This window comes from Pleurodeles waltl, chromosome 3_1, assembly GCF_031143425.1.
Source record: "Pleurodeles waltl isolate 20211129_DDA chromosome 3_1, aPleWal1.hap1.20221129, whole genome shotgun sequence".
Classification (NCBI taxonomy): Eukaryota; Metazoa; Chordata; class Amphibia; order Caudata; family Salamandridae; genus Pleurodeles; species Pleurodeles waltl.
Genome location: NC_090440.1, coordinates 1598375942 through 1598388120, shown reverse-complemented (window position 1 = coordinate 1598388120; position 12179 = coordinate 1598375942). Strand labels below are relative to the sequence as shown.

The 12179-nt window shown below is 40.1% G+C and overlaps 1 protein-coding gene across 7 annotated transcripts in view; it reads right to left on the bottom strand.

Moving 5' to 3' along the window:
• The window catches only part of ORC4 (origin recognition complex subunit 4), a 217285-nt gene that overhangs the window by 194683 nt on the left and 10423 nt on the right, over window positions 1-12179 (bottom strand). For 6 of the 7 annotated variants that reach the window (XM_069225231.1, XM_069225234.1, XM_069225232.1 and 3 more), the window contains exon 2: window positions 2969-3041. The exons of the other annotated variant lie outside the window; for it this stretch is intronic. In XM_069225231.1, coding sequence (XP_069081332.1) covers window positions 2969-3025 — 57 coding nt within the window. In that variant the 5' untranslated portion in view covers window positions 3026-3041. The remainder of the gene's footprint in view (window positions 1-2968; window positions 3042-12179) is intronic. 7 annotated transcript variants of the gene reach the window in all.

Below are 12179 nucleotides of genomic sequence, written 5' to 3'. Positions count from 1 at the left end.
CAGTTGCAGCTTGTGTCTTCATAGCAATGCACATACTTCAACTGACGCGTTTCAACTGTAGCTTTTAGGCAGCAATAAAAAAGTCAAGTAAGTCTTGTAAGGATCAGACTTTTGTCTAGTGCCAGTTTTGATGCCATAAAGTAGCACAGAAGGTTTATATGCCTACTGCAAAGATCAAATCTGTATTTTATGTAAATAGCTGAGTACATTAGTAAAGTCAGCCATTACCTGTGCTATAATAGAAATGAAAAGTATGCGCAGGGGTTATGGAGAGATGAAGGGCACTTTTGCTGGATGGTAGTGAGGGAATCAGAGTAGGAGGTCATGGAGTGGGAGCACCAATAATGATTGTTGGACTGGGCGCTAGAGGTGCTAAAGACTGACGATTGGTATGTGACAAGGTGAAATGATAATGTGTCTTTTCTGGAGTGTCTTGAAAGAACTTGCTGATTGAGGGAAGAAGCTAAGGCACGTATCACACTCACACACCCACCAGTAATTTTGTGACTGTCTATGTAGGCTATTGTTTTAGAGCAGCAGTTTAACCAGTAGCAGACATGGCATCTCGTTGGATGACTGCTGCTCAAGCCCTCACTCGAGTTATAAAGAACAGCTCTGACGTAGGATCAGAGACTGAGACAGCAGATACCGAGACAGCATCTGAGGGATAGGACAAAGGCGCAGACTCTGGGAGTGATTTTTCAGTCTGAGGAGTCCCATTCAATAACTCCTCTTCCAGTGATTATGAGGGAGGGGATGAGGACAGTCCTGCAGTCCCTTGGCAAGCACAGTCTGTGCAACGAGACAATAGCGGGTTAGCCCAACCCAGAGAGCAGGTGCATGCGGCGGCAAGCACAGAGAGAGTGCTCTGTTGGGAGCTCCCCAATTTAGTTCAGCCCAAAATTCCAGCACCCAAATCGTATTGTGGAGACATCAAAATTATCTATCACAAAACTAACTGGTTTTGTAAGGCAGATACCTGTGTTTTTGGTCCTGGGCTCGGCGGCCATATAGGGAAACAGACCAAACCCAGACATTTCTGGAAACTAGACATCCGGGGGAGTCCACAGAGGTGTGACTTGTGTGGATTCCCCAAAGTTTTCCTACCCAGAATACCCTGCAAAGCTGAAATGTTGAATAAAAACTATTTTTTTTTCTTGCATTTCTGTCAAACAAACTACAGGAATATGCTGGGATCCACAAAATTCCTACCACCCAGTGTTTCCCCACCTGTCCTGAAATAAACACTATCCCACTTGAGTGCCTGTACCTAGTGCCTGCGTCGGGAATGGATCAACCCAGGGTCAACAGTTGCCCTCATGTGAGGACCAACATGGACCGTTGTGTGATCTATTCCTGTTGCGGGCACTAGGCCTACCCACACAAGTAAGGTACTCTCAGATTCCAGAACTTTCTATCACTGAAATGTGAGGAAAAAGTGTTTTTTGGGCAAATTTTGAGGTTTGCAAAGGATTCTGGGTAACAGAACCTGGTGAGAGTCCCACAAGTCACCTAATCTTGGATTCCCCTAGGTGTCAAGTTTTCAAAAATGCACAGGTTTGGTAGGTTTCCTTAGGTACCAGCTGAGCTAGAGGTCAAAATCCACAGCTAGGCACTTTCCAAAAAACAGCTCTGTTTTCTTTGGGGAAAATGTGATGTGTCCATGTTATGTCTTGGGGCATTTCTTGTCGCGGGCGCCACGCCTACCCACACATGAGGTACCATTTTTAACGGAAGACTTGGGGGAACGCTGGGTGGAAGGAAATTTGTGGCTCCTCTCAGATTCCAGAACTTTCTGTCACCGAAATGTGAGGAAAAAGTGTTTTTGGGCCACATTTTGAGGTTTGCAAAGGATTCCGGGTAACAGAACCTGGTCAGAGCCCCACAAGTCAACCCATCTTGGATTCCTCTAGGTGTCTAGTTTAAAAAAATGCACAGGTTTGGTAGGTTTTCTTAGGTGACAGCTGAGCTAGAGGCCAAAATCCACAGCTAGGCACTTAAAATAAAAAAAAAAACACGTCAGTTTTCAATGTAAGAATGTGATGTGTCCATGTTGCGTTTCCTGTCGCGGGCACTAGGCCTACCCACACTAGATACCATTTTTAATCAGGAGACTTGGTGGAACACAGAATAGAAGAACAAGTGTTATTGACCCCTGTCTTTCTCTACATTTTTTCCTTCCAAATGTAAGCCAGTGTGAAAAAAGACGTCTATTTGAGAAATGCCCTATAATTTACATGCTAGTATGGGCATACCGGAATTCAGAGATGTGCAAATAACCACTGCTTCTCAACACCTTATCTGGTGCCAATTTTGGAAATGCAAAGGTTTTCTTGATAACTATTTTTCACTCTTTATGTTTCACCAAATTAATTGCTGTGTACCCAGTATAGAATGAAAACCCATTGCAGGGTGCAGCTCATTTATTGGCTCTGCGTACCTCGGGATCTTGATGAAGCTCCAAGCTCTATATATCCCCGCAACCAGAAGAGTCCAGCAGATGTAACGGTATACTGCTTTAAAAAATCTGGCATTGCAGGAAAAAGTTACAGAATAAAACATGGAGAAAATGGCTAATTTGTTGGTCTCCTCCAGGGGAACCCACAAACTCTGGGTACCTTTAGAATCCCTAGGATGTTGGAATAAAAAGATGCAAATTTGGCGTGGATAGCTCATGTGGATGAAAAGTTATGAAGGCCTAAGCGCAAACTACCCCAAATAGCCAAAAAAAAGCTCAGCACTTTGGGGGGAGGGGAGGGGAGGGGTGGGGAGGAGGGGGAGGCCCAGTAGCTAAGGGGTTAAAAGGAGTACGCTAGTGTAAGGTTATAAGGAAAAATGTTGAGGTAGTGCAGTCTTTTGCACACATAATATTGATCAAACTTTAAAAAGTAGTTTGTGTTACAGAGAATGTATTTTCTAAGGTTACAGACAATTTTAGAGACTATTAAAAAAACATTAATGAAGTCACCTTGGAAATGCATTCCCCAATTGTCAGGCAGTTGTCCTTTGATTTGCGTTTGCTCATTGCTGTTGCTTCTTACCTTTAATATAAAAGCAACATTGTAAACAGTAACCACAATTATGGTATGAAATACATTTATGAGAACTAGAAAAAACATTTATTAGCACAACAGTTAAAACATTCTTAAATACAGGATATGTAATGTATGATAAATGTGGCTAACCAGACAAACGTGGCTAACCTAAACCTCTGGTTATTGATAGGGCAGTGTCCAGGGGAGGCATTTTTACACCTGGAATTTAAGATCCTGGCCAGTAAATCAAACTGCAAGACCCGCTATTACAAAATCGGGTTTATCTAGTGTCTTAAAGCACCCGAGGTGTTGCTATCTGGAGTTTGTATCTGGTAATGCAGATGTGGAATAACCAATTGGTATTTCATACATGCTTCAAGAGGCATCCAGACACAGGAAGTGCATGAAAGAAACAGGAATGGGTGTATTGTTCCTCACACACAATCCCTTTCCATGCATAGAAGATGCCAGAGTTATCATTGTGTACTGAAGGCAACCACACTACAGCAACAGTCCTGCTTTGTGGAGATCGATCTCCCTGCCAAAGGGACAGCAGACAACTTGGATTCTACAATACACATCTGCTATAAAGAAAAATCATCCACTGCTATAAGCGCTCCAAACCATCAATATGACCTCTGAACCTATGAGGCGAGTGTGAACTGCAAGCCCCTTCTGAGAAAATGGTGAAGGAGGACCGAGGCTTATAGGCTAACTCCGTCTAGAGACAAGCATTAAGTTGAGGAGGAAGCTGATAAGTGATTAGCAATAAGGGGAATGCTGCGTCATCACATCCCCGTACAGCTAAGCACAAAAAAAAGCTATGAGCCCGAGAACTGGTCTCCAAGCACCACAGTGAGCCTATGGCAATTATAGGTGGACCGGAATGTTACTTCCAACCCAGCTGGAAGGAAGAGGTGCACTCAACCATAGGCCAGATGTATGAAAAAGGCCTTTTGTGATTCAGAAATAGCAATTTTTAAGAAATCGCTATTTCTGATTCGCAAAATGCAATGTATTATATTTGCGATTCGGTAATAGCGATTTCTTAAAAATCACAAATGCTATTACCAAATTGCAAATTGCGATACAGCCCCCATTCGCATCTATGGGCCTGTCAGCCCATATTTGCGAATATTTTGCATGTCACAAATTGCGAATTCCTAACTGGAATTCGCAATTTTAGGAAATGCAAAGTCCAGGGTGCTGGGGCCTAAGGCCCCCTCTGCTGCACCCCAAAACATTTTTTATTCACATGTAAGGTGCACACATGCCAAAAGGGCATGTGCGCTTTACATGTAAATTTTAAACATGCCCATGACGCATTACCAACCACATTTCTGAGGGATGTATAGCCATGTTAGGTGCCGTAGAGGCTCATAACCTGTGCTTTACTGTTCCGCTACTAAGGAAGCATACCACCTTCACAGATATTTGCATTTTGTCAATTAAACTGTACCACCAACCATTCCACCTCTTCATCATGCCACACTTCACAAGTGCTGCTACTCAAGACATTGCAAGAGACCTGATTAGAGATTGCAATTCATCTATTCGAAGCAGGACACGCTCCTCCAAATAGAACTGAACTGTGACCTCCAAAGGCTTTGTATGTAAATAGTTGGTTTTTATGGAGGGGAGTGTGGTGTACAGTGTTAGTTAATTAGTCATAAATGAGGTATAGGTGTACAGGCATTACAATAGGGTAACTGGCATTGAGTATACAGGTGGATGTCATTTAGGAATTATTTGGGAGGAGGGTCAGATGGGAATTAGCGAGGAGGGCAGCTGAGCTATTGTACAGTGATAGTCAATATTTAGAGGTTAGCTCAGGAGTAGGCGGAGGTTTAAGTGAGTGAAAATGGAGGGTTAGGAATCACTATATTTTGAACACTAACCTTTGAATGGACCTCCCTTTTAAAAGGATTTAGGCAGTTTTTCAACGTTCACTAAATCTGCAGGTGCAGATGTTATCAGTACTGGCAAATGGGAGACCTGGATATGTGCAGTGCGTCTTTTGCAGCAACCCTTACGCCGTCAGCAGGATGGCACTGTGAATCGTCTGAGCGTGTCATATCTGTAAATATTTGTCTAATTACAACATTGCAGTTCCTTCTGTATTCCATGCAGTTATTAGATGGATGTGGACATGACCGTGTACATTTTACAAATGTGAACTGCATGGGAGAGGATTTAGCTAAAACACTTTTCCAGTACTGTGTAAAGGGCCCTATGTTACACAGGCCCGTTCAAGCTCTCATCTCCATGTTGATATACAATTTCACATATGGAAATCTTTGCTTTTTGTTAAAGGTTTGAATTGCGCACAGGATGTGCAAATTAAGAAGTCTTACATTTAGGCCAAAACCAGTGATTGTAGGGGATTTGCTTCAGATTCCAAAAGGATGGGTTTGCGGGAATAAAAAATTATTTGCAGTAGGAGGGTTGATTTGCAGAATGTAAAGATTCTTTAACATATTATATGGGCCTCTCTCATTACTGGGGTTAAAAGTTAGGGAATATACCAAAAAATCCTATTTTTTAATAAGGTGTTGACTCATCATGCCATAGTACAAAGTACAAATGCAAAGCTTTAGTAATAATTTGTTTAGATGTTCAGGGGCATAAGGAATTGAATGCTGCCCCTTCACCATATAGAGAGAGCTGCTTTGTAAACTTAAAACAGTTTGAATTCAGCGGGTCTTGCATCTTCCTGCAGAGAGGAGAAAATGTGTATTATTCTGCCTATTATGAAGCTTTGGTCCATTCTGAAAGTATCTTTATTCTTCCAGATTTTGGTCATCATCTTCATTCGATCCGATTGTACAACAAGTGTGGCAGCTCATTTCCACATGGAAATGTCTTGGATGTTATTGAATATTGTCTTATTTTTTTTAAAGCCAGCCACGGTTTCTGTAGTGCCTATTTCGTTTCATATTGGAAAACAAAGACAACAGTATAGATTGGATGATTCCTCCTTTGAACATCACTCATACCAGTGCTTGAGGTTATTCCGTCGGCCAACGGGGACCAAATGTTTTCTTGTTCCAACTTAAAAGACTGGTGATATATCTCTTGAAGCCTGCAAAGTTTACACCCCTTTGAGCTTGGTAGCCAGCAGTTTCTGTAGGCAGATGCATGCATGATTAAATCTTTAAAAAAAAGTGGACCACAGTCACATTTCAGAAATTGTTTCCAATTACAAAACTCAATAATACTTCCACTTTTAGTACTAGTTGGATACACTGTCTCAATATATAACATGTGAGGCAAAAACCAAACTAGGATTTTATGTATGTGACAAATGTTAAGTCTTTATTTTTGTGTTTGCTTGTGGGGCTTTTGCCACTAAAGAGTTTGTGACTAGCTGGGAAGATACCAGTTTCTCATTAATACATCTGTACAGGTCAAAGGCAGGGAACTCCACTGTTGATGAGCTCTTAGAGTTCAAGTCAGTTGAAGTGACAGCTAAAACTCGTAAGCCAAAAGGACCTCTCTAGAGCAGCCGGTCCCTTCTGTATTCTTTTTTTTTAATATTTGTTTAAACTGGAAAAATCCAAATTGGTGGTTACAACATTTATATCTGCTTTACAGATGGATCATTTCCAATAGAATTATTGTTGGAAGGCGGCCAACATTCAACCCCCTTTTCAAAAATAGTAGGAGAGATAATCATGCACATTAATGCTTCATTGCATTTAAGAATGTTTTTCCCCACAAACGCTGTTTGAGCAGTCAACTAAAAAAATGTTTGAGCTTTCGGGGTCAAGTCAGATTCCAACAGGGAAAATCCACTATGGGTCAAAGGTTTCTACTTCAGATGTGGTTGGAAATTTATATTGATCCAAAAGCTTTTTATATTGTTTTTTGTGTGGAGATTTAAAGATTGGGTTGATCCTTCACAAGTATGGTCCAAACAACAAAGTTGGGCGACATTAACTGTGCTCTTGGTATATCTTGTTACATTCTGTTAATTGGGTGAGAGTGGAGGTACTGATCAATGCAAGTCTAACAGAAGAAATACCAATCAGAAAAAGTCTGAAATAAGTTTCTTTTGGGCTTCAGCTTTCTTCCACTATTGTTGGCTGACCTTCCAGCCTCAGCGGCAAGCTCACATTCATTTCCACGTAAAGTTAGCTGTTAAAACATTGGGCCCATTGCCGTTTACTGATGAGTTTGTTGCACTGGCTCAAACCGCATTAGAATTACATAGAGTATCACTTTTCCTAAGTGCAGTGTGACATCAAGAAACTGAGAATAAACACATTATTTTGGCTTTGGCAAATAAAATACTGTGCACTCTTGGTGGCTAGAAGGAACCTGGGGCCAGAAGTATCAAAGGATTTTACCCATTCTGTGTCTATGGGAAAATGCTTTAGTACATATGGCCCCAAACTGGAAGTGGTTAAAGTGTCAGTATGTGGGTGTGACTTTCAATACTAACCTATCCAAGTATTCACGTTGGAGAAAAACAAAGATAAATGTTTCTAGTTACTTGGTAGGCTTATTCCACTTTGGGATTATGTATGATTTTCTAGGGGAAAATAACAAATCAGCATTAATGGAGTGTTTTTGTCAAGGCCTATACTGGTCTGAGAAACCCTCTGGTGTTTTAACATGAGAATATCAGGGTTCTTCAAATACTATAACATAGGATGCTTTTCGGAAAACCTTAAATTAGAAATGCCCCTTATAGATGGCAAATATACTTATTTTAAATAGTCTTTTATGTTGACTCATACCTTGCTGGAACGTGGCCTGTTTTTAAATACATATCACATGATTTTATGCCCTATATGTTTCAAATATAAAATTGTTTAATCTGCACATCAGCTATTGGACTTACGGGTAAATAGAAACATATTGACCGAGCTCATGTTTTAGGGCATACTGTAAGTGGAACATATTTTAGAATGCTTTTTATGATGTTTACATTTTAAGAATTTGCTCTGTCAACTAATTTGATTTTCTTTGTCCTCTTGATGTGATGGCAAGGAACACTCGACCAGTACATTTTTTAATTCCAAAGTCTTTTTTAACATTTTTAAAACAAACAATAGTCCAGTGTAAAGGTTTTATACATTCTCAGTAAACAGGTCTATAGCCCAGCTTAGTAGCTGTAATGCCCCTAGAGATGGGGGGTGCAAAACATCTTTAGTCCATAAGTTAGCTGAAGGTGGCTATCATACTGTAAATCTCTGTTGGGATTGTTAGAAATTTTGCATCAGTTCCATAACAATTGGCCATGTTCTATTGAATTAAAAAGCAAAGGAGGTGAGCCTTTTTTCCCCCTCAGTGTAGAGTAATGAATTATTTCAATTCACTTGTGATGTGCCTTACTAAAGCCCAGACACGAGTTGCCATTCCTTCTAGGTAGATAGGCCGTAACCGGAGTACTGTTTGTTTCATGGTGATCGTAATTGGGTAGACCAGTGTCCTCCTTATATATCTCATGATTTCATTTTAGAAAGTATGGATTATTGCATTGGGGCATCATTTATGTAGAAACGTTTGCCTATTTCACAGGCAACCTCATGCCTGACAGAAATTTAAACCTAAGGCAAGCAGGGATAATAAACCATTAGTACATTTGTTTACAGGCTGATTTCCTATGTGAGATGCTAGGAAAGACATTTGTGAACTCTATCCAGAGCCTTTCTATTTGTCAGAAAGACTTGCCACAAGGTTTAATTCCCACCTGTGTTGGAAGACATATTTTCATGTTTTTTTTTTTTTTTTTTACTATTTTTGATCGCCTGCTTTGTCTTAAAGATTAGACCTCTGTAGCCCGAGTAATTGCAAATGAGTTGATCTAAGTATGTGAGGGATGAGAGGCAGCTGTTGCATAAAGTGGGAGAAAAGCCCATTGTATCAGTTGATAATACTGAAGTCTAGTCGACTCTTGGATATTAAATTCTTCTTTCCACTGCTCAAAGGTTTTGATGTTTTCTTGACTGAACAAGTTGCTTCATGTTCTACATTCTCCGCGTACCCAGTTAAAAACAGGGTTATTCCTCCACAGCAAGAGTGAAGTCTGGATTGTATAGGAGCGCAGTGTTTGGAGAGGGAAAGGTGGAGAGTCCCCTCTGCCTCCAAAGTTGCCACCTGGCCCTTCTAGTACCACCTCTGCAGTAGTGGATAAATTAGCAAACAGTAGTGGGGTTGGGAAGGGTAAGGATCAGGGGGTGGAGGGGGCGATATTTTCACTTAAGCCACTATGGGTTAGGTCCCACACTTATTGCCCAATTACTGGCATGTCTATTTATAGCTACTTATTTTCACTAATCCTCACTGCTCATCCTGATACAAGTATTAGGTTTTTACAGGACTGCAGACTTGCTAAGTCTGGACATGCTAAACCACACGTTTCCTTTGGTCCCAGTTTGAGCTCTATTGCGATTAAAGGTTTTTTTACCACCCTGTAATAATTTCATCAATCTCTTTTATAATGCTATTAGTTCGCTAAGGAGTATGAGAGCGAGAGAGCGTATTTGTAATTATTTACTAGAAATCTGGAAAATGCATCAAAGATCTAGTAATTAAATAGCAGCTGGGAGGGATTGTCCTGGGTCTGTCTGGGTGAAGAGTAAATCATGTGCAAAGAAACACGCTTTTTGTACCTCTTATTGTGATGACTTCTATCTTTCTTGAGGCACTAATCTGCATAACAAGCAGTTCTGTCACTAGAGCTTAAAGTAAAGGGAGAACAGACAGGAATGCCATTAACTCAAACAGAGGCTGTTGAAGCTTTATATGATCCAATCCTTCACTCTATTACCCTCTTTTATTTTATCTAGCACTGCTTTCCAAGACTTTCCATCTTATCAGCGTCCGGCGATAGGATGACTAATGGTATTTCCTTCCTGCATTCTTTATCTATTAAATGGGCCAGGCATCTAATGGGATCACTCCCCTTCCTGTTGTATATAAACCTTACTTAGTCAGGGTTATTAACTAGGGTGTTAGTGACTGGAGACTCGTTGCCAATATTTTTGAGTTCGTTATTTGAGTGCTATTGGTCTCCAAGTTATTCCAGACTTTGCCAGGTTTCTGGATTGGTGTTTTTGTGCAGTTATCCAAATCTTTCACATTTGGGGATTAGTTCTATTTCTATCTCACACTTAGTGGGGGTGAGACATTTTTTAATGCTACCCATGATCAGAGAACTTTGACTTAATGACAACTGACCAATTACATTTATTTTACTGAGGAGTGCAGACATCTATTTCTTTGATATTTCATGTACATCTGATCACAGATGGCAACATCCAAGCATTAACATGTTGTATGAAGAAATTTCAAATTTGACGGAGAACAGAGTTAGTATCCATGCCTTTTCAGCAGAAGCACAAAGGATATAATCACTGATTGGTGAAATGGAGACTGCATCCACCAGCACAGCGTCCATAAAAAGCAACATTAAACAATTATTATATGTCACTAAGAGAGAGAGAGAGAGAGAGAGATCAAAGATTACATGCTAGTACCCTTATTAAATATCACAGGGCCCAAAGAATACCCAGAGGCTTAAGAAATTCACTGAAACCCACACTGTGTAAAAATAATACCAAGTTCACTGAACAATGGTATGCTGTCTTAAATAAGTAGCTTACTCGACCCTATCCTTCTTATTGGAGAAGAACTATCCAGGTTACTGAAGGACTTAAATAAGTAAATTAACCAATTGAAACATGAACTTTCTAGTAAAATCAGAGAGTGACCCAGGCTTCAGAGCGAGAAGCTCTAATGAAAGAAACAACCTGAATACACAAACACCAGACACTGGGGCTCCATCTACTTCTGGTGTATATTTTTTAAGAACATGTCCTGGATATCAACATAGAACCATGAGGGGACACGGCAGGAAAAGGAAAGACCCAACTAATTATGAAAAACAAAGGAAGACTACCAGAAGTGAAAAAACGTAGGTTCTGACTAATTGGTCATTAACATTTCTAAAATGCCAGTTGACAGCAATACAGGTCAACGCTTCACAGAAGGGTACATCCCTCGAGCCCACATATTCTACTAAACTTGAATAAGAGATGAGCCTGTTTAAGTTTATGAGGAATCTAAGATTACACCATTTCTTTCAAAACATATCAGAGAAAAGGTCTAGTAAGGATAAAGGGACATTAATGGGCTTAAGAAACAAGAGCGCTTTTTTAGGGCCTGTAAGTCACAAGGTGTTGCATTAATTTGAAGTAATTGTCCAGAAAGAATTTCAGAACGTCTTCAAATCTAAGATTCCCAAAATTTCTAAGTTGATCATGAAAGAGAAGAATGCCATAAGAAATAAAAACCACCAATAATGCAGACATAAAGTGCTGCAATGCAGATGAAGGTGGAGCCCTAATCATCATGAACAGTTCTTTCTACATTGAAAGCACCAACAGTCATGTAAATGATGATTCTACATACATTAGAGTCAAACCCCATAAGTGAATTTTCTAAAGTGTTATCTGACATTCTCAACAGAGTCACTAACATGGGTATCATTACTGAGGACAAGAGATACCTCACACAAAGTAACCTCAAATCTCCAAGCACACACATGCTACCCAAAATTCATAAGAATCTTCACAATTCACCATTTGAACCTATTGTATCGACACAGAGCTCCATACATGAATTATTTGGGAAATACTTGAACCGCCACTTACGGTACTCAGCATGAGCATGTTTCTAAAAGACACGACTGACTTTTTGAATAAGACTGCTTTTATTCAGTTTGAAGAAAATGACAGCCTTACTTTGTGTACTTTGGACGTAAAATCTTTATACACCTCCAATTCACATAATTTGGGATTAGAGGCGGTTGAGTCATTTCTACTGAGCTCTGACATGAATGAAGAGATCAAAGTTTTTTTTTACTGACCAGGTTACATTTCAGACTATGCCACAGCTATTTTACATGGAACAATGAGTACTACCTATAAAAGACTGGGACATCCACGGGAAACTGTGTGGCCCCTTGCTACGCAAATTTGTTTATGTACAGGTCTGAACTGGATAACATCATGAGCAATCCAAAATGGCAGCATCATTTACTTACATATTGGAGATATATTGATGATATTTTTCTAATATGGAGGGGTTCCAAAGTTAAATTGACAGCAGCCATTGACAAACTCAACACCATCA